Source organism: Amphiura filiformis, chromosome 20 (assembly GCF_039555335.1).
Source record: "Amphiura filiformis chromosome 20, Afil_fr2py, whole genome shotgun sequence".
In the NCBI taxonomy this organism is placed as follows: Eukaryota; Metazoa; Echinodermata; class Ophiuroidea; order Amphilepidida; family Amphiuridae; genus Amphiura; species Amphiura filiformis.
This window is the reverse complement of record NC_092647.1, coordinates 10,399,156-10,423,312: the sequence shown is the minus strand read 5'-3', so window position 1 is coordinate 10,423,312 and position 24,157 is coordinate 10,399,156. Positions and strand designations below refer to the sequence as shown.

At 35.6% G+C, this 24,157-nt stretch overlaps 1 protein-coding gene across 1 annotated transcript; it reads right to left on the bottom strand.

Moving 5' to 3' along the window:
• Positions 1 to 5,360: 5,360 nt before the first annotated feature.
• Positions 5,361 to 23,550, bottom strand: LOC140142556 (uncharacterized). The gene is made up of 8 exons (XM_072164550.1): positions 23,190 to 23,550; positions 13,206 to 13,327; positions 10,439 to 10,600; positions 9,326 to 9,394; positions 8,242 to 8,417; positions 7,747 to 7,909; positions 6,947 to 7,062; positions 5,361 to 6,600 (listed from the first exon to the last, which is right to left on the bottom strand). The coding sequence occupies exons 2-8, from the start codon at positions 13,273 to 13,275 to the stop codon at positions 6,589 to 6,591; spliced, it is 768 nt and encodes a 255-aa protein (XP_072020651.1). The 5' UTR covers positions 13,276 to 13,327; positions 23,190 to 23,550; the 3' UTR covers positions 5,361 to 6,588.
• Between the last annotated feature and the right edge of the window lie 607 nt (positions 23,551 to 24,157).

Here is a 24,157-nt window from a genome sequence, read left to right as displayed (position 1 = left end):
GTATCTTGCTAAACAAATGTATTTAGGCCAAAATATCAAAATTAATATTGATTTGAATATGTTATCTTCGTATTACATGCAAAACAAATTTTAAAAATAAAAAAAACCGACACAGGTACCTAGCCCTGATGTAATTTCAACCAAGCATTTCAATGTTTCGTAGTGAATGTGGATGTGGATGTGGATAACGGCGTGTTGTCATTTATACTACAAGTCATTCATAAAATATCAAACTCAATCGATAGTATCGACCATAAGGTATATTCTAGACAAATTTGGACACCATCCGGCCATTTTTCCTATAGGTACCATGCAATCTTAATAAATATTGGTCATAATGCCTCTTATAATGCCTCACAACCGCCGCCCCCCCCTAGGTAATGTTTGATGGTCGGATTTAACACCCGAGTAAGGTGCTGGGGTAAAATGTTACCACTAAAATGAGCGCAAAGGGCGGAACTTCAATTAGCTAAAGTCTTTTGGGCGTAAATACACGCGTTTTTATTGAAAACCTTGGGGTGCTATAACCCCCTCCCCCACCACCACAACCACCACCACTACCTTTCGTAGTATATACAGGGGTTAAGCTGTACTGTGTATATAACCTTAAATAGAGTTAACATGCAAAACACGATATAAACTCCTCAACAAAAGTTTGGAATGTTTTTTCAAGCATCTGTATCTCAAATTATTTGTGACATATTCATAGCGTGTTGCATATCAATGGATAGCTACAATACTCCCCTTTACAATGACACTTCATTTGAAACAATAACATTTTTCACGGCTGAGTACACGCCTTGTGAATGTAGTGGGGTCTCAAACAGAATTTGCTAAATTGACCATTATTCTGTGCTCAAACAACGCTAGCCACTAACCTCAATAGCGGGTGGGAAAACCACAGGCAGCCACAATAGTCAGGCACCTTCTTCTCATGCTGCTCACCGACCTGGCATTCCATTCTTCAACAAGGATTCGTCGCAGGGCATTAAATGTGGTTGCATATGGGCTTCTCTGGCACGTACAGCACGATCAAGCTGGTCCCACAAGTGTTCAATCGCGTTGAGGTCTGGCCCCGGGCCTGGCCTGATGGCAGGCCATTTTGGCTCTACTCTCATATTCTGTAGGTAGTCGTTGACTACTGTGGCTCTGTGGGGCGAGCGGTGTCATCTTGGAGGATTGCTTTAGGTCCCAGATTGTGAAGATATGGGATTGCAGCTTGTTATTCTTTCAAATGGGGTGTCATTGTAAAGGGGAGTATTATAGCTATCCATTGATATGCAACACGATATGAATATGTCACAAATAATTTGAGATAGAGATGCCTGAAAAAAACTTTCCAAACTTTTGTTGAGGAGTTTATCTATTTTCATCGAATTAAAACTTTATAGTTTCAAAAATATAAGTAGGGTGCCTACTGCTAGCATTAGGCTATATGGCAGATGTTGGTGGTCTTAACGCAAAAAGTCTTGAAAATGGCATCTAAACTAACTGTTCTGTATACAAAGAACTCAAAAGGTTCTGCAAGGGCCAAAAGGAACCAATTTAGACATGCAAAGGATTCTGTAAAAGGGTTCTGTAAAAGGACCAATTTCTGTTTCTAGCAATTTCCTGGAAGCCCTATTTTTAATACAACCTCTAATTCTAAGAGTGAACCCGTACTCAATCCACAAAAGTACCACACCAACGCAATGAATAACCATAACGTTAAATAACCTTTCTGAAAATTCCCATAGACAAGACTTCAAGTAGGGATGACCAATGAACCATCAACTTGATTAGAACACTCCCATAGACATGCAGGGAGCTCAACTGTGCACTGCTTGCACAGACATTTCTAAATTGAGCTCATTCTTTTATTTTTCATAACTTTTCTGTAAAAATTGGAGATGTTAATGCCAATTATGTATTGTAACTATCCTGCAAATTACAGCATCATAACTTATTTGGTTTTTCTGTAAGTGTGAGTCAAAATTGGTCCATCGCCACAGTGCGCTTAATTGCCAGTGGCCCAGTGCAGCACTGCTCAGAATGGCACAAAATATTCAGATGAAAAAGATCAGGTGAACACCTTGACCTACTGAGCTGTAATTTGGCAGAGTTGTTGTTATTACCTCTATCATACCCTCTGTAAAAAGGAAAAAAAAACCGGACAAGTAGATCTCGAGTTAAAAATTAAATCACCAGCTTCCCTTTGGAATTTCCAAACACCTTTCGAATCATGTTAAATAGACACCTTTCTGAACATAAATGTGAAGTTTCATGCTCATTTGTTGTATTATTCACCTGATCTCAACCCTAAACATTTTCTTATATTTATACCATCTGCACTGACTTGCTGCTATACACGCACAGGAGCTGTACTTTTAAAATACGCGCCTAATCAATAATGAGTCTTTCACTCCATTGTTAAAGTACTGTGCTCCCTGTAGCACATGGAGTGACCAGGCCCTGGATGTGATGGTTTTGTAGCACATGACAGTATTCATTCAAGCCTATCAAGGTCTGTTATTAGCCACTTGCTGAATGGCTGGGCATTATCAACTATCAAAGAGATACCTTATGCTGCTGCCAATCACAATAGAGGTTAAACATTTTGTTAAAACCCCAGAAGTGATATCAGGACAAAGCTGTGCATGTTGGTACTTGATTGTTTGGATTCCTATGTTGAAAATCCCTTGTAGTACATTAGTATTTTTCTTATGTGTAGTGTATATTGTTGTGGAAAAAAAGTTCACCTGGACTTTTGATTTTGTGCCACTTTGGCCATTATGGATGATTTTTGGCAAATGTTTTCTAAAAGCATGATTTCAGTGCCTCGGTTTGAAGAAATACTTAATGCTATTGACTAGTTAAGTGCCATTTCATAAGATACTTCTTTGATACTTTCACAATATGCTTGTTTCATGTTTGCATATATATTAAAATAAAGAAATATAAAAGGTAAATATATGCTTATACCAATTTTGCTCACATTGCTATATTTAGACTTTGTCAATTTATTTCGTTCCAATGACCGGTCAGAATGGGAAACTTTGAAAATTCATAATTCGAAAAGTTTTTGACCGATTTTGACCATTTAACCACCAAAATACTTCTGTCGATGAGTTCTTTCCAGAAAACAATCTTTTGTAGCAAAAGGGGCAACATGAAATTATGATGGTCATCCCTACTTCAAGGTATGAAAAATGATTCAAGGTAAACAATATGATGAACATCGTTTCTGTGCGGACTTATGCAGCCCTCTAGAGGGCACACTTTACATTATTTACATTATTAATGTACATATTTATTATTATCTGTGATGATGGCAGTATTTCTATATATTGTACTACGGTTTTAAAAGGATAGATACGGCGTTTACTGGTGATAGGGTTCTTGGAATATTACGTTGCTTTATGGGCTGGGATGGCGACGTTTTCATGTATTTATTGTGGGACATAAGAGCACATCAGACAGATCAAATTGCATTTTGAAAACGAAGAATGCCTTTCTGATATCAAATGATTGTGATTTATTGATATAATACAAACGTTATGGCAAACGGTTAAAATTTGATATTTTTTTATATTTAACCGTCCTCGAAGTAAACTTTATAAATTAAATGATATGTACTTAAAGTGTTTGCAGCTGGGATAAAAAAAATCTCGAAATTTATTCAGGGGCGTGTAATGCGTATCTTAACAAGAAAGAAATACGTCTTAGGCTAAAAGCATTTTTTTCAGTAGGTGGCCTGAAATATAATTATTTTCTGGATTTCTCAAAATTAACAAAAACCGAAATGCGGTCAAATTGCTTCCAAAATTGCTTTTGTTTTTTTCTTTTTTTTAAATTTGAACATTATAGTACTTAGTTCTCTGGGTTTATAGGATGAACAAATTTTAATCTTTCCCCAGAGTAGCATACAAGTTGAAAAATAAAACATTATTCGAGCCTAATAGATTTATATCTTCCGATCTTCTCCAACGTGCCTCAGTTGGTTCCCGGAGTTGGTTAGAGCGTCGTGCGGGGTATACGAAGGTCTCCGGTTCGAATCCGGCCGGATGCACTGGATTTTTGTATGCACTGGAAGTTTATGTGCACGCAGTATTTTATTCTCTTGAACAGAGAATAAAACTTGCTTTATTTCTTATGTGCAACATAAAATTTGTCAATATTTTTCTTTTGTGCAGTAAGTTCATCAATGAAAAACAAAATACGAGAAAAGTAAAAACTAATAAGAAAAATACATGAACAATGTGAAAACAACGGTGTACTTGTGTTCAACTTTCATAGTATGAACATTTGATGGTGTCACTCTTTAAACCCCAGTCGTCTCGAACTCAGTTAAGTCGCTTTTTGAGATGAGGAGTTGAAACTAAGCAGACATTTACAGGAATGATAAATATACAGTACCAAAAATTCGGTTTATTTTATATATGTGCCCATCCACCACAAACTGGTCGTAAAGTCGGCATTTTCTATTTTGAGATACAATCAAAAACAGTATATGGATTTCTATGTAAAATATATAAGAAAGTTGACCTTTGATGAACCATAACTTCACTTACAGATGTCCGACGAAGCCTGTTGAGGTGTCATTGTCAAGCTGAAAGTGCATTCTTTCCAAATCTGCAATAAATAGAAAATGATCTAGAGCCGACTTTACTACCCGCTGGACTACTCGTGGTGGATGGTCACATATGTAAGCTTCTTTTGAGACACCTTGTGTTCGGTGCTGACAGTTGCACTTCTTATTACAAAAAATTAATGCATGATAGACCACACTATGGTGATGTATACCGCTAACTCGGTTTTTAAAAGGTTGTTTGTTTCTTCTTCAAAGTGTACGTAAGCAGTTTTGATTAACACACGGTGAAGATGTTTTAGAAAATTCATATAAAACTGTCACTTTCAGCTTGAACAATCGAAGCGGTCTACAGGGTGTCCCTGAAAGAACTGTATCGTCGGGAACTCAGTTTTTTGGGGTACTTTAACGCATAAATCAAACGTACCTAAATAACTGGTGATGTTGAGGAACATATCAGCTATCACATACTTTTGAATTTTGACAATTGACCGCTCTGTTTTTGAAATAAAAGAATTTTACGAAACTCCCTCATTTTCAAGCCTTTCCACGAAGTCAATATCTATCAATGACAACAGATGCATCATGCGCTGATGATGCGCAGTGATAAGGCCATCTTAATTTTTTATCTTAATAATTCGTCTCAAAGCCCTTCCCAAGTTAAAAACCTATTACGGAATGCGGTTTTAATTGATTTTTTAATTTTTTTTTCCACTTTAATTGTGTGTATCTGTGGCAAGAATAGACAATCTTTTCATCCAATAGGGAGGTTGCACTGTGGTAAAGATGACGATGTCAGACGCTAGACGTGAGATATTTGTGTGGAGAATCGGAAAAAAATACAACAGCGGACAAAAACTGAAATTTACTCAATCCAGTGGGAATTATAACGCGAAAAAACGGGCGATCTTACTAATGCGCGCGGGGTTTTGAGACAAATTATTAAATCGAGATGGCCTTAGCACTTTGATTATACTATCATCATCATCATCATCATCATCAGTCGGCTACAAGCTTTCTCCAACTAATGCGATCTTGGGCAAGCGAAACAATTTTGTTTGGCTGGCTGGCTGCAGCATCCCTCCAGTATCTCCCAGGAGGTGCTGGAAGTATTTTGTTATTTTTAGTTGTGGCGTTAAAATACCCAAACAATTACGTTTCCGACGATACAGTTCTCTCAGGGACACCTTGTATGCTAAAGCCAAGAATTATCCGCGTTGCGGAAATTCCGCGAAAATCGCGGAATTCGGAGGTAAAGCGGAAAACGCATTTCTGAGAAAAAATAAGCAAAAATGACCTCGAAAAAGAAAAAAAATACAATTGAACATGTTGAAAAGAAATAAATAAAATACTAAATGAAATGGGTCTTCAAAATTCATCAAAATAAAGTAAAATACGTCATAGATTTACCGTACAACGCCTGAGTTGAAGTTGTACACGGGTCAGCGGAGTGAAGTTACTGACTTTATCGCGGGCTTTTTAATGTCACAAATGTGCTAAAATTACAAAGCGGAGAAAAGCGGAATTTAGCATTTGTAAAGCAGAAAATTCTTGGCTTTACTGTATGCCTTCAATTCGCCATGACCTGTTAACAAAGGAACCGCAATATCTATAAATCTAAGAGGAATATATTTTATTTTCTTGACCAATTCTCTCATATTTTTATGAAGATTATTTTCCTTTTGTAGAGTATGCCAACTACAACCCCTATGGAAGATATACTGCGCACAAAAAGTATCCGAACACTGCTGCCTTTGTTACGGCCTCATTTCAGCATTGACAGATGAACGTTCACTCCACTGTGGTCAATATCTGCGTGTTTGAGGGAAAAGTCAATGTAAATTTTTGTTACTTTTGAAAAGCTCTCTTTTTATTCAAATTGCTATATTTCAGACAAATAAAGCCATATCGTGCCGAATGAGGTATCAAAATACGCAGAACCAAATTATCGATCTATCTATTTCAACTTGAATACCCCAATGGTGATCCATCATCAATTTCCAACCTGTCCTCATGCTCCTTTACAGCTTAATCTGTTGGTGCAAGCAAAATATTTTTTTGCATTAATAGCAGTTCTCTTGGTAGATAATGCTAACGGGTTGGCGCCTAGTTTGCTATAAACCTCCCGCTTGAAACTCTGCAAATCCTACTTTGAAGCAACATGCGCTAATAGGGCATTCAAAATACATGCAGAGTGGGAGATCAGGTTAGACCTTGGAATGTTTACAGTATTCTACCATTGGTTTTAATTGTAACACATTGGGTAGGTTAAGCTTCCCTCTAAAAGGGAAGCTGGAGTGTAACAGCCTCCAATATCTCTATTACTTACCATTGTATTGTAGTAAAATTATGAACATTGAAGAATTGAACTAAACTAACCTTTGTTTTGAATTTTGAGCCACCGGGCTGGTGAGGTGCATTACGGAGCACCTCTCCTATCTCAGAAATAATATCGGTTTGGGATGCTTTGCCATTGCTTGCTAGTTTCATTGCCTCTGCGATGATAAAGAAAAGAAATAGATTCAAATAGTTAAGCACATTTTAATGCTCTACGTGTTGGACATAGGCTTCAATATAAAAAAGTCCAACTTTTGAGATATTTTCTCAACATTTCACGAACTATCTCAAGAACCACTGAACCAATACTGGACTTGTTTTACTCATTTTAATCCATTTACATACTGGTTACAATATTGTTATGAAAATGTACAATTCTGAATTTTTAAAGTAAATTTGAAACTTGTCGTCTGCCAAAAGTATTGTTGTTTTTTGCACAGTGAAGAAAAGCTGTTTTCTGTTTTACGCCCATCGTTGGCAGTGACAACAACATTACGGGGGTTAGAGTGAAAAAATATCAACAAAGGGGAGGTTTGAGTTTGTTTTCGTCATTATGGACAAAAATACAAGAACTTATGATTATGTATTATTTTAACTCTTGAAAGAAAAACGTTGTGGTTTCGGAGCCAAAGTGATGTGTCATTGAGCAAAACACGTTATCTTGTTTGTCACACCTTAACCAGGTGTAAAATGCGATGCTGTTAGGAAGTGACATCATGTAAAGGAGGCAAAAGTCTAGAGGTTTGTTAATGTAAAAGAAGACATTCTATCTGTCGTTGATATATATTTGGTTAAGTTCGTAATTTGTCAATTCGATGTTAACAACTGATGAATAAACTTACTGATTACTAATTGGAATATGAATGTGTCCTTAAATGCGGCCTTGCCCTTCTGTCCTTTCACGCTGTACAGACTCATGAATCCATTGGTCATCAATGCCCTCATAATTGATCTGCAAACATGTCCCAGGTCATCTCTGCTTGTTAAGTTCGCAAGGGCTTTGATCTGTAACAAGGAAAAGAATCGAGTTGCACTTGTAGATGTATAAAAATATAGCTCAATTTTTACGAGACAGAGAGAATCGTTTGATTTTACCCCTTTAATGTTTTACCCTCATAACACCTAAAAACTTAATTCCCGTTATACCCCGTTTGTAATGAAAGTGATCGACAGGGGAAGACATACATGGTTTAAATAGTTAACGCCAACGTCTGGTCGCTGTTCTCTAATTCATGCGTATAACATGAATTTAACAAACAGACGAATCGATGTTCGACATTCTGCAAACATCGTAAAGAATATATCAAGATACAAGAGACTCTTAACCAGCTACTCACAAGTTTGTTCTGCTTCCCTTCATTCCCAATCAACTCCTTTTGAAATGACTCCATGTCCTCCATTTTACTGATTTTTAGACCAGGAATGATGTCTTCTTCTTCCACAATCTGTTCATTCGTCACCATAGCTTTAAGGTCTCTCACAGATCTTTCTAAACCGTCCAACTTTGTAAGAACTGTTTAAATATAATTTTATTGAAGTACTTTAGCAATATGCACATGGAGACTGCGCATTAGAGGCTTCGGAATAGTCTCGGCAAGATATATAAACTATTCTTAAACACTTGAGAACGTTACTGCAATCTTATTGGTTCTTATCCAGCTTTAGCCGTGTGATATGACACGATATCACACGGGTAAGCGAGTGTGCGTCAACGTGATACGCGTACTTGCTATTTGGACCAATCGGAGGCGCACAGCAACAACGAGACTGATCGATTTTAAGCCCTAGGTAATTCCTTGCAAAATCTAGATATAATTTGATTAAAATTTGTATGATATTTTTATTTGAATTGAAGTGTTTAAGAATGAGAATAAAGGTATTGTTTTTAGCCGCTGTCGTGCATCTATCGTCTCATATAACACGGGCGACATCATTATTTTGGCGTAAACTTAAAATAATGATGTCGCTCGTGTTATATGAGACGATAGATGCACTCCAGGGGCTAAAAACAATACCTTTATTCTCTAAATCAATTGCTTTGCATGCACTGCGCATTCTGAGCTAAAATTCAAGAGAGATAAAAGATTGTGTCCTTTAAATACAACTTGAACATGTATCTTATAATAATTATGTTAACAAGATTGTATTGGTTCATCCAGCAGCGTTAACTGCTTTGTTAAGGAACAAACCAAAGGTTTGATGACGTCATTCGTTAGGAGGCTGATCCTCTCCCTGACACGTATTAATTGTATTAACTTTTCTCCCCCATCGCCTTCCCTCTTTCTTTTAGTTTGTACTTTTTTATTTTCTGTGTAATCACTGTAGGGACAAGTTACTACAGTTACTACAGTGACAAGTTACTACTACTTTATTTCTGCACTATACCAAAGCAATTGACTACATTTTATTTCTATAACATACCAAGATATAGCATGGAAATAATAACATGAGCATCGTCGATTCCATTTGCTTGTTGATCTGCGTGTGCACCTGTCAGAAAAAAGCAATGAAGTTAGTGAGTAAGTAGGTATTAAATAATTAATTAATTATTAAGTAAGTAAGTAAGTAAGTAAGTAAGTAAGTAAGTAAGTAAGTAAGTAAGTAAGTAAGTCAGTAAGTCAGTCAGTCAGTCAGTCAGTCAGTCAGTCAGTCAGTAAGTAAGTAAGAGCTAGTAAGTAAGTAAGTAAGTAAGTAAGTAAGTAAGCAAGTAAGTAAGTAAGTAAGTAAGTAAGTAAGTAAGTAAGTAAGTAAGTAAGTAAGTAAGTAAGTAAGTAAGTAAGTAAGTAAGTAAGTAAGTAAGTAAGTAAGTAAGTAAGTAGGTAGGTAAGTAGGTAAGTAAGTAAGTAGGTTTGTGGGTGGATGGGCGGCCAGGGCGGCCAGGGCAGGTGGGTGGGAGGTAAAGTAGGTAAGTATAAGTAAGTAAATAAAAATAACGTAAAAAGAAAAAAAATAAAGAACGAAAGAACGAAAGAAAAAGGAAAGAAAGAAAGAAAGAAAGAAAGAAGAAAGAAAGAAAGAAGGAAAGAAAGAAAGAAAGAAAGAAAGAAAGAAAGAAAGGAAGAAGAAAGAAAGAAAGAAAGAAAGAAAGAAAGAAAGAAAGAAAGAAAGAAAGAAAGAAAGAAAGAAAGAAAGAAAGAAAGAAAGAAAAAGAAAGAAAGAAAGAAAGAAAGAAAGAAAGAAACTTGGCAGATAGATCATGTAGATAGACAAACAAACAAACAAAATATTGATCAAGGAGCCAGGTGCCAAAAAACATTTACACAACCTACAAGACAGTAACACTGTCATACTCGGTTGCCCCAAAACATATAGATGTTGCAATGGGATCCAAGATCATATAATCTTCTTTTTTTTTCAAAAGAGATCTGTGCAAATTATAGCTAAAAGATGTGATTTTCATTTATGTAAACAATGAATGATTGGTATTCACCCACAACACACTCCACAACAAATAGAATATTATTAATTTGAAATAGAATAATTATTATTAACTGAAATAAGTAGGCTCCTCCTATTATGATAATAGCATCTCACCATATTGCCGAGTCATTCTCTCATCGTAGTCATTAGTGTCATTGTACTGATCTTGTGGAGACATCTGTCTAGCACATTTTTGTCGCGGCTCGTGTCCCTCATCGATTGTTTCTAAGTTGGATGGTCGCTCTCTCTTTCTTAACGCAGAATCGTTGGTACAGTCTTTAAAAATTTAAAGGAGAGATAAAGTGCCAAAGCACGGTTGTTTGATGGCATGTATTCATTTTTAAGAAAAAGTGAACAATGATGGCGCTATTTATCTTAAATTTTGTTTACATTTTTAGAAGGGGTAGACACTTGTATAATAACATTAGAACATCGGAAAAAGACTAAATGGCAAGGAAATTTCCAAAAAAAAAAAATTATCATGAAATGTAAGGATAAACTCATAATATTTGGCCAATCTCAATTTAAAATGTATGTTAATAGCGCCCTCCATTTATATACAGGTGTGCAGTTTATATAATAAAGAATACCATAAAAAAAAGCAGTAAAAATATAATTTGATATAGAAACGAGCATCTGTGTTATAAATAGCTATAAAATATATGAGTATTATTAGTATGATTATTGTTGGCATTGTCCAGGTCTAGAATTGAACATTATACTAGGGATAACCATCAAAATTTCATGTTGCCCCTATTGCTACAAAAGAAGTATTTTGGTGGTTAAATGGTCAAAATCGGTCAAAAACTTTTCGAATTATGAATTTTAAAAGTATCCCATTCTGACCGGTCATTGGAACAAAATAAAATGACAAGGTCCAAAAATATCAATTGTGAGCAAAATTGGCATAAGCATATATTTACCTTTATATATTTCTTTATTTTAACATATATGCAAACATGAAACAAGCATATTGTGAAAGTATCAAAGGGGTCTCTTATGAAATGGCACTTTACTAGTCAATTGCATAAATTATTTTTTCAAACCGAGGCATTGAAATCATGCATTTAGCGAACATTTGCCAAAAATCATCCAAGATGGCCGATATGGCACAAAATCAAAATTGCACTAAGTCCAAGTAAACTTTTTTTTTTCACAACCAAAATTTGGATGTTATTGGGTTTAATATGACCAATTAGTAGGTGTATGCAAATTAAATATTAAGTGTCATTGAAGGTCATTGACTCATTCACAACAATAGAGGTTATCCACTTCACTCATCATGCTCATGTGTGACTTCTAACAAAAGGTGCTGGTGCCCGTAGTATTCCCCATTCAAAACAATTCAATACATGACCTCGGAGTTACCTGCATGACTTTCGCGGGCTATTTTAAAACAGTTATGAATGCACATTCAGGTACTTATTTTGAAAGTTCTAAACAAGGTACCGGTATAGCCAGCAGCAAGTTGTAGATGGTATGGGCCTAAATATAAGAAAACGTTTTGGGTTGAAATCAGGTGAAAAATACATCAAATGAGCACGAAACTTCACATTTATGTTCAGAAAGGTGTCTTCTTAGCATGATTCGAAAGGAGTATGGAAATTCCAAAGGGAAGCTGGTGATTTAATTTGTAACTCAAGATCTACTTGTTCAATATTTTAACCTTTTTACAGAGGGTATGATAGAGGTATTACTGGCAACTCTGCTAAATTTCAGCTCAGTAGGCCACGTTTTTCACCTGAAATTATTGACATGAATATTTTGTGCCATTCTTGAGCAGTGCTGAACTCAGCCACTGGCAATTAAGCGCACTGTGGCGATGGACCAATTTTGACTCGCACTTACAGGAAAATGAAATAAGTTATGTTGCTGTAATATGCAAGATAGTTACAAAATATAATTGGCATTAACTTCCCCAATTTTTACAGAAAAATTGAAAAATAAAAGAATGAGATCAATTTAGAAATGTATGTGCAAGCAGTGCACAGTTGAGCTCCCTGCATGTCTATGGGAGTGTTCTAATCAAGTTGATGGTTCATTGGTCATCCCTAATTATACAATGTTTTGTTGGAAAAATTAATAAATGATCACATCAAACAACTGTGTTAAAGTCTACTTAAATGGGAAATTGGGCTATTTCGGTTGAAATCCTTATACCCGCAACATTAGAAATTAGAAACTTCCACACAGGGAGTATGAATTTCATATGGGGTTATGGAGAGATCCCATAGCAAAAAGAAAAGGTTTCCGGAGATCTCCCGGATGTCTTCGGGGACTTTGTATCGTGTGAATTATCTCGCGCTAGCAGGATACTTCTGGATTACTGTGTCCATATATCGGGAGGTATCCAGAAGACCTCCGGCCGGGTGGACGTCCATAAAATGTCATAATAGGGGGAGATTGACTATCCCAGAAGTGTCCAGCAATAAAATATGGTTTAGTATAGTGGTACAAAGTAATCGGGAAAGAATGTCTCCAGGGTGAATGTTTGCAACTAATTGGTTTCTGGGATACGTTATATCAGACTGACATTCCTCGTTTTTAGAATGCAATTCGATATGTCTGATATGTGCTCTCGGGTCCCACAAAAATTCATGAAAACGTCGCTATCCGGGTCCTTAATATTAAACCTTAAATTTCATGTAACTTCAGGCTTAGTCTTTCGCGTGGTATTTTAGTGCACCATTGGTCATTACAATCATGCAAAAAGTAAAAATTCGAGAAAAATTGAGGGCGTTGTTGTTCCGTTGGTTATTGTTAATGCAATTTTTAAAATGTTAAATAATGTTATTAATTATTTATGCTTTAATCCCGAACCAAATGAACAAAAACCGTTTGTGGTGTGTTGTGAAATAATGGAAGTTGGCATTTGACCTACCTTTGTTTTCCATGATCATCATTTTACTCGGGCAGTCCCTCGGGGACAGTCCTCTTGCCTGAACACTCATAGTTTGTATGTTTTAATTAAAGTTGTCCGTGTGATTGGTCAAAAACACCTTTCTGCAAATATTAGAAAAATATTACTATTAGTCAATTCGCCGTAGAAGTGATGATGTAACATGATTAACTACCATTGAACCACAGATGTTAAAGAAATGCTTATCATAGATTTTATTCAATTTATGATTGCAGACATACACAGGTGATGAGTGCAACCTGCTTGTAGTGCAGGGCGATCTATTCAAAAATTGTATTCATCTATTGTTATGGTAGTTAATCCGATTATTACGTCACTTCAACGGCGAATAGAGTACTCATATCAAGCTGATCACTCGCACCTGTAAGATTAGTATCTTTGAAAAGAGCGGTATCATGATATTGTATTCAATCTGTGATTGCAGACATACAGCATGTCTCAAAAAAATTGTGCAAGTGAAAAGCGCCTTCTTTGGGGGCTTAAAAGTTTTGAAAAATTGAGTTTATATGCTTTTCTATGGGGATGACCCATAATTTTCATGTCCGAAAAGGGGGGGGGGGCTGAAATTTTTGAGATCTGAAAAGGGGGGGGGGCCGAAAATGTTTCACGATGAATTTTTTTGTATCAGCCCCCCCAAACAAGTGTTTGTGAACGGTCCCTTAATCTTCTACACAGAGAGTGTGAATTCTAAATGGGTTACCTGAATTGGTACCGCCATTTGAAATTCACACTCCCTCCCAACAAACACAAAAACGTTTTTAAAACGTTTTAAATAAGTTATATTTTGGGTTTTGGTTTAGGTAAAAACGTTTTAATAACATTAAAATGTCGGGTTATATAAAGGTCGTGAAATCGTTTTAAAACGTTTTGTATGAAAACACACTACAAAGATATTTTTAAAATGTTTTCGAAATGTCATTGTTAACTATTTTTGCAAACATTTTTGGCTAAATATTTTGTCAACACTTAAAAAACATTATGTTAAAATATTTGTACCAGGCAAACACAGAAATGTTCTTAAAATGTTTTTTACAAAACGTTTTAATAACATTTAAATGTCGGGTTATATAAAGGTCATGAAAACATTTTTAAAATGTTATTGTAAATATTTTGGGCAAACATTGTTTGCAAAATATTTTTTAAACCCCAAAATAACATTCTGTTTAGAATGATTTGCACCAAGTTTTCACAAATGTTTTTAGAATGTTATTTAAACGTTTTTATACCATTTATATAACCCGACATTTAAATGTTTACTGTAAAACATTTGTATTTAATATGCAGTAAATTACCAACAAATGTTTTTTAATGTTCTGAAAACGTTTTATACCATTAATGCACCCTTTATATAACCCGACATTTAAAGGTTTTCTGACAACCTTTTATAACCTTTTGCGAATGATGTCGAAAACGTTTTGTGTTTGCTGGGCTGTGTGGCAGATTTAGGTCATGTCTTACACAGGAGGTGTATGCCTATATGAATTTCAACTGGAATATTCCAATTCACTTTTAGGATTAATGAAATCATGTTGAAATGGTCTATTTCGTATACCCCTTCCCTTAACTCCCCAATTTTTCCTTTGTGTTGGGATTTATTAGTCAAGACGCGTAAACGCCCGAGGGGATCACTCATTTCTTGACTTGCTACGCACCCGCGTCCACGAAAAATGTCTAAAAGGGTATGCTTTTCACCACACAGCGTCGTTGACCTCTTTTTGAAAAAGGGGTACTTTTTCAGAAAGCATCGCCATTTAGGGGTCCTTTTTCAGCCAAATCCTTAGACGTTTAGGGTTAGTAATATTACTGTTTGAGTAAGTTTGCACTAATTTCAAAATTTGATAAAAATCACCACTTTTTAATTGATTCTTAACCTTTGTGCATGTTTTCTTTATTATCTATAGGTCTGCAACATCAAAAAGACACCTTGGGTATCAAATTAGTTGATTTTCTTGTTTTACGCCACTTAAGGTATAAATTAGATATTTCTCAGTTGACGCCATTTAGGGTATTGTTTTTGCATGTGCTACGCCATTTAGGGTAGGATTTTGCATGTGTTTCGCCATTAAGGGATATGAGAGCACATCAGACATATCGAATTGCATTCTGTATACAAAGAATGTCTTTCTGATATCAAATAATTTTCATTTTTTTGAAATTCACGATATAATAAAAATTTTATGACAAATTATAAAAAATTAGATATTTTTCACATTTTTGATATATAACAGTCCTCGAAGTAAATTTTTTAATCTAATGACATATTCTTTAAGTGTATGTAGCTGGGAGGAAAGGCCGACGATCAATTGCAAATGTTGACCTTTCATATTGAAGATATGGATTTTTTTCCCAAAAAGACCTAACTTTTTTTGGTGTTTTGGGAAAAACATCCATATCTTCAATACGCAAGGTCAAAATTTTCAATTGATCGTCGGCTTTTCATCCCACCTACATACACTTTAAGTATAAATCATCAGATTTATAAAGTTTACTTCGAGTACTGCTAAATATCAAAAATATCAAGTTTTAATCATTTGCCATAAAATGTGTATTACATTGCGAATTTCAAAAAATCAAAATTATTTGATGTCAGAAGGACATTCTTCGTATTCAGAATGCAATTCGATATGTCTGGTGTGCTCTAATGTCCCATAATAAATACTGTCCAAACGTTCGTACCCCACCTCTTAATGGGTGCCATTTAAATATGTGAAAATTCGCCACTGAGGGTGCATTTCAGAGGTGGTCGGACGCGGGTGGGTAGCACTTTTGTGTGAGAGTGACCCCCGGGCTTAAACGTTGTTTTGATGATGCATCGTACAGCCTGTCTCATAAAAATTGTGCAAGTGAAAAGTGCCCTCTTTGGCAATTATAAAATACTGTGACATGATGCTTACATGAACGTCAAGGGCGCAGTCTTAGCTCTCAAATGGGCTATTCCAGAAAATAAGTGCACACCCCCTATAGAGGAGTAAATTTTTAACCAAAGAAATGTCTGGATTTCCAAGTCTGCTTTCTGAAAACAACTGGAATTCCAGTTGTCAATGTCGCTTGAAAAAGCTTGGAAATCCAATTAAATGAAGGAAAAATCACGGAAATGTCTAAAATGAGCTCTCAAATTCAGGATTTCTTACTTTGAACTAGTTTTCTGCTGGATTTTTTCGCCTTTGGACACTTAAAAAGTCTGGATTTCCAACAATCACGACTGGAAAAATAGTCTGGATATCCGAACTACTCTATAGGGGGTGTGCATCTATTTTCTGGAATAGCCCAATGCCGTTTGTTCGGTTCAATTTGCTTGTTTGAATCTCGAGATATTATGTTTAGTTAAGGGCTGGGGTATGAGCGACCTTGAAGTACAGGTATCTGGAGAACGGAAGCAACGAGTTACCCCCAAATCACAGCGACAGGTAGTGACTGGGCCGCCGAGTGCTAATATATATTTATTTTGGAAGGTTCGTGTTTGTTTTAAATTTTGGGGCGTTTTTCCAAAATTTCATATTTTTGGCGATATTTCAAAAAAGCGACATGCCAAAGACAAATCTTTTTGCACATACTTTGTTACAATTCGTTGTGGTGATTTAGTAATATTATAAATTTTGTGACTGCATTTTTGCGTTTTCGATGCGATTTTAGGCTTACCGTGATTTAACGTTGATATCTGGTCTTGCTCCTTTTATAATTTTACTTTGACCGTCGGCTTTTGTAAATAACAGAATGTAGATTGGCTCTGAATAAGTATCGTAGTCCTCTTGGTGGGTTTTTTCATGATATAATTAGTTTGTATTTGCATGTAACAACCCAAAATCGACCTCTGAATTCGGGGTTGAATGCTGTTTCCGGAATACCTGTGGACTCAAACAAGTGCACGAGTGGCGACTATGGTTTTATACTTCCCGCATTCATGATTGCGTCAACGCCTAATAATATACTTCTTTGTATAGGTTGAGTGTAGCTGGTATACAAAAAAATTGGTTACATGTCAATGACCATTAACTTCAGGGATAGATCCTTTGCACGTCTTTCTATCATGCAGTATCTTTACCCACAGACATGTGCCCGTGTCACGTGCCAATATTGCGCAACGTTAAAGGTTAATATATATTTTTTTATTTGGAGAAAACTGTGTGCTTCTATGGCCGAGTGGTCTAAGGCATTGTGGTTTCTTAGTTGCTGTTCTCAGTGTCGCTTGTTCGAATCCGAGCGTCTGTTTCCTTTTCTTATGCGCTGATTTATTTTTCCAGCGTAGGTCCTAGAAAAACTAATTTATAATTTCTTTTTGTATTATTTATTTATTTATTTATTTATTTATTTATTTATTTATTTATTTATTTATTTATTTATTTATTTATTTTATTTATTTATTTAATGACGTTTTGGGGCTCGAGAGAACGGACACATTTATTTATTTATTTTATTTATTTATTTATTTATTTATTTATTTATTTATATATTTATTTATTTTTCGATTGATTATTTGATGATTGAGTGAGCAGGTTTATCGATTGCTACTTTAGTTGTGGGACTTCTATTAGAGTTTGAATGACATCGTACATTAGTATTGATTTTAATATCACAGGTTTTATTGCAGATAGGAAGTTGGCTTAGTGATACTATCTGTTGATTCAGAACCGGAAGGTGCCGGGTTCGATTCCCACCTATGTCTATTTTTTTTAAAGACTTGGAAAATTACTGCAGTAAGTTTATTTGGCGCGCGATCTCAGTTATTCATTTTCTGATGGCCATACTGCAGTTACTGTCCGTTTTCCTATACACAATACACAGTGCTCTCACCATTGACGCGTGACCCCTACAAATGATGTATGTTGGGAGAATGGACACTTGCCTAGTTAACATCACTGTGTGAAAAATAACCAGCCAATATTTTATTTATTCTCCAAAACTTCTAGCAAATATATTTCTCTAACATGACCTAAAATTACAGCTAGGTTAGATGTTCAGAAATGGTCGTACTTTTGTAAAAATATGAGTGAGGGCAAGGCATAGCTAGCCAACTCCCGTGTTATTTGAATGGAGATTTGACCGAAAATATTGGTATCGGACCGCTCACTTCTGAAGGATGCCACAAAAAAACCGGTAAAAGCTACATTTAAATTATTCTAAATAGGTTCTAGAAAATAAAGTTTTGTAACATGTCCTAAATTTTTAGCTAATTTAGGTGTTTGGAGAGGGTCGTACTTTTGTGTTTTAGGAAGGACATGTAACGACAGATAACACCAAAAATATGAAGAAATTATTTCTAAACCGTGTTAAGTCAAAAATCATTATGTTGCTCATTTTCAAGAATGCTGGTTTACAAAAAGCACGACATTGTCTGATTTCGTGAACAAAGCCACACATAACATTGTTTCCTTTCGTTTCCTTTATAATCGGTTACCCAACTGAAGCTATGAATACCAGCTTTATTGCGATATCGCACATGAAAACAGTCACTTGTGCACAACCAGAGAAGATCCGATTTAATCAGTTGAGCTGTTTCAATGAGTGTTATCTTGGTTTAATAGCTTTTAATGGGGTTAAGTCCTGCAAAGGTCGAGATGAATTCTACTGTAGACATGACTGCATCATGCTGTGCCTCTTACAGGCACCCTCCCTCTGGAATCCAAACCACGGTTCGCTCATAACACCTCCCTTAACAACAAAAAAGGGTAAAATCACAATTGTGCCACTTTCACCAGGGAAGAGGGCTGTACATATATATAAATCAATGATAGCTGATGTTGATGCATCTATATTAAATACACCCCCCCCTTTCGGGGCTCGTGCATTAGAGTCATGCGCGCGTGCAGGCTTTTTTGTCTAATTTCTCTCCCAACAAGTACTACGCGTTAGCCTATAAGTGTGCAATATTTATTTTGTCTTTTAAAATGTTAAAGAAAACTACGGAAGCATATTAGTGCCAAAAAAAAAAAAATAGAAATATTATTGCGAATATTCGCAATAATTATTGCGAATATTCGCAATGTTATTGCGAATATTCGCAATGTTATTGCGAATATTCGCAATAATTATTGCGAATATTCGCAATGTTATTGCGAATATTCGCAATGTTATGCGAATATTCGCAATGTTATTGCGAATATTCGCAATAATTATTGCGAATATTCGCAATAATCACACCACCAGTTTGATTATGTAGGCCTACTTATTAATGCACTCGGTGTTTCATGCTTCAGCGTCACGGTTCTATAACTTTATAGATAGTTTGATACTCACACTTTATTACCTACTGAAGATAGTTTTATACTTGCATGTTGCAATCTACTGAAGATACTTTTATTCTCAAACCCTGATATCTACTCTAGATACCGTAAACGTTCGCCTAATGGCGCTATAGAGTTCATGGAAATGAGAGAGCGCCATCCCTGTAAAAGCCGACTATTATCACTGATCATTAAGGGTACGTGTAGTTAAAGGGTGAAACCTATCGACACATACAATGATGAACAAGATCGAACAAACTTGTTCATGATAATGCGGTAATCATTCACCTGATACGTTGTGGCCCAGTGAGCAGAGCATTAGACTATAGTGCGAGGATAAAGAGAACTTGTGGAGAAGATTGATGGTTCGAATCTCATGCAGTAATTTCTGACAGATTATGATGTCTGTCAATGTTTTTTTTCTGATTTGAGGAAATTTTATTCTCTATTTTCTTGATTTTATCTTTAACATTGTTTATATAATTTTATTATTTTATCTTGTATGTGTCTTTTTCATGATTCTTTGTTTTATCGTTTCATTTTAGAGTAACTCAATCCATTCAATCAAATGTTGTAATGAACCTATTTGATTGTATAGGCATTTGTTATGTGTGAGACAAAGTCTTTCAATTCGCGCGAGTGTCCTTGCCTATGCATCAGTGGTCATAAGAGGTAGGCCCTATATCATTTTATTCGAAAGGGGGTCCCAAATATACGAGGGTCATAAAGTCTTGGAAAGAATAATAGGAGGGGTCATAAAATGTTTTATGACCAAAATGTAGGGAGTCACACGATGACCACAGAAAGTGTGTTATTTTATTCAAAAAGACTGATTTCAATACAATTTTGGGGTTTGGGATCATAAAATATGTGTTGCCGAAATGGGGGGTGCGCAATTTTATTGACGCAGACTTTTTGTAAATTTGGGACCCACTTCCGAAAAAAAATGATAGCCCTCTAAGAGGATTCAATAATCCCTAGCTATATTTGTTTGAAACTGTTCCACAGAGGATGTATCATAATAGGCTCAGTCTTCAAATGATATAAATAAAATTTGAATGAGTGAACGAACAAAATCATACAACGACCAACTGAAGTAAATATGGCGGACTACTCAAATGCATTCAACAAAAGCATGATTGCATCTACCGCGACAGTTCGTCTCACACACATAACAAAATGCACTACGATCAAATAGGTTGATGACAACATTTGACTGAATGGACTGCACTGCGCCATGATTACGGGGAAGCAACCGATTCAAGTCCTTTGTTTGGAGCCAATCGATAAACGCAAGGCCTCTATATAGCTATCATTGAATACTGGCTAGGATTCCACAACACAATGAGAACATGTTATAAGGCGCTTTGGAAGGCACACAATACCCCAATGGCTTTCCATATTATGTGCACTCAACAACTATTCAGTATCGAAGCCCGGTATCGAAGTTACGTAATGTTACTATGTCAACGGGATCACGCGCTTAAGTAATGAACCACGATCGAAACAATCAGTACACAAAAAAGGCATACCAAAATAGCGTGATCGTAATGATCGCCATACAAACAGTGCTTGGTTCCGATAACATCACGGAGTTACGTAACTACTTCGTGGTCTGATAGTTATATGATCAATGGTCTGATCTACTTGGGTTCGATCCTTTTAAGAAAAGAAAAAATAGCTGATCATTTATAATGCATAAATGAATAAAGTAATGTAGATTTACACAATTTGAAACATTGAGGCCGTTTTATTTTTGAAAGGTCATTTAACTGTTAAATGAAGTGGAATATATCACGCATTGATAGGTAGCAGGTGGAGCAAATTTTGTCAGTGGTTTTGTTGTCGTTTGTTCGCAGTGCCTATTTATCTAAAAAAAAATAAGAAAAATTAAATTAAATTAAAAAAAATTCACAATATTCGTTCGTAAAATGGGGACAAAATCCAAAAACATTTCTTGACCCTTCTTCACATAAAAGTGGGGGCAGAAATCAAGATTCGAACCAGTACCATTCACCATTCAAGGCGCACCCTCTACCGACTGAGCTAACCGGTCAGACAATAGAAGGGTGTAATTTTGAACTGAAGAATATTCAGAAGAATGAAGGTATAACCAATTTATAAATTAAGTCCAATGGCACTTTGAGAAAGAATACCTGAAGAAACCCCAAAACATTTGCTGCTCTAGCAACTAACCTAGTGACCTAAAGTATTGGGTCATGTCACGATATTTTTTCTGAGGCATTATGTCCAGGTTGCTCAATTTAACATACACGTATCCTTAATGCTGTTGAGATTTTACAAGGATGGCGCTCTCACATTTCTAAGAATCCAAAAGCGCCATTAGGCGAACGTTTACGGGTATGTCATCTACATCAGATTCTTTAATACGCATACCCTGTCATCTACTTTAGCTCGTTTTACACTCATACCCTGCTATCTACTGAAGATACATTTATACTCAAACTTTGCTATCTACTCTAGATAGTTTTATAATTACGCCCTCTAATATACTGAAGATACTTTATCTACTATAAATACTCACACCCCGATTTTTACTTGTTGGGAGTTTTATTCACCCTTTGAAATCTACTTTAGAACGTTTTGTACTCACACCCTGCTATCTACTCTACATATTTTTATACTCATGCTTTGCTGTCTACTGTAGATATATTTACACGGACACCTTGCCATCTACTTAAGATTCTTTTATACGCACACCCTGCCATCTACTTTAGCTCGTTTTACACTCATACCCAGCTATCTTCTGAATATACTTTTATACTCACACTTTGCTATCTACTCTAGATAGTTTTATAATCACACCTACTATCTACTGAAGATACTTTTATTCCCACACACTGATATCTGCTATATATAGGCCTACTGTCATACTCATAACCTGATATCTACTGTTGATAGTTTTATTCACACTTTGCTATCTACTTTAGAAAGGTTTTTACTCACACACTATCTACTCTAGATAGTTTTATGTTCACACTTTGCACCAGCTATCTACTGTCGATAGTTTTATACTCAATAATTATTGCGAATATTCGCAATAATATTTCTAATTATTGCGAATATTCGCAATAATATTTCTAATTTTTTTTTTTTTTTTGGCACTAATATGCTTCCGTAGAAAACAGTATTTACCATGATAAAATTATTGACATGCATAAGTATTTAATTCTACAGCAGAATGTGAACTATTTATGTATCTTTTAATCTGTGGGAAAAGAGAATCATTATACTTGTATCAAAACAATAAAAACAATTTTGTACTATTGTGTAATTGATGCGTTCCTTTGATTTCACGAAGGAACTCTTGATAAACTTGATGCTATCATCGATTTACATACTATACATGTATTGTACAGCCATCTTCCCTGGTAAAAGTGCATGGCACAATTGTGATTTTACCCTTTCGTTGTTAACTAAACATATCTCGATATTAAAACAAGCAACAGAACAAACGGCCTTTTAGAGCTAAGACTACACCCTTGACGTTCATGTAAGCATCATGTCACAACGATACTTTCTAATTGCCAAAGAGGGCGCTTTTCACTTGCACAATTATAATTATGCTGTACATGATATCGAATACCGCATTATACCCCGGCATATACTGTAGACATGGAAAGTACTATAATTCCGGACTATAGTTCCGGACTACAACTACGAATATAAAGGCTATAAAAAGCTTATAAAATACATAACTTACCGAGCTTGATGTAGAGTCGTACGGTACCAGTAGTTCAGTCAGTGTTGTTGAAACTGGATAATAAACCGACGATGAACAGCAATTATATGGGGTTTTTTGTCCCCAGAAGAATAACGACAATAATCACAATCCCCGTTTAACTGTACATTGATATATTCAATATATTATATTTTGAAGCATTCCTATCCCATCGTTCTCCTTCCTAAATATTTTGATATTCAACATGTTCTAAATGCTGACTATATCAGGCTATGACGCATATCTTCCCAATACTGCTAGCACTAGTACACTCAGTTTTATCAATGTTTTGAAAACGTTTCTCACAATGTTGTTGTAACATTTCCAAATGTTGCTATAGCATTAAATGTCAGATTCTGAAAAGGTTAATATAAACACGTTTTAAAATGTCGCATACGAATATATTGCTAGTGGGTTTAAAAGCATGCCATGCTGTATTGATAAAACGTAATAAAAACATGTGCCCGATTGCTGATGAATGTGTATGTGAAATAAGCCAAGAAAACACTGTGAAAACATTATTTTGTTGGGGTTTTAAATGTTGTAAAATTATAACCTCCTATCTCTGATTTTATCGTTGTATTGATTGTTATGTTAACATATTGTGGCACAGTGTTCTATTAACCCTCTCAACGTGGGAATGCAGAAGTTTGAAAAAATTAAAAATTCCAAAAATTCAGAATTGTACATTTTCATGACTATATTTGGAACCAGCATGGAAAATGCATTAAAATGAGTACAAACAAGCCTAGTATTGGTCCAGTGGTTCTTGTGATAATTATTGATATTTTGAGAAATATCTCAAAACGTGGGCTTTTTATGTACAAGCCTATGGTTAGCACACGAAGTTGTCAACAAACGCGAGAATGTTTTGATTTCTTTGCTCGAATTTGCAGTTTGGAAATAAATCAAGCAACACGATGCATGATTGAATCAATAATTATGATAAC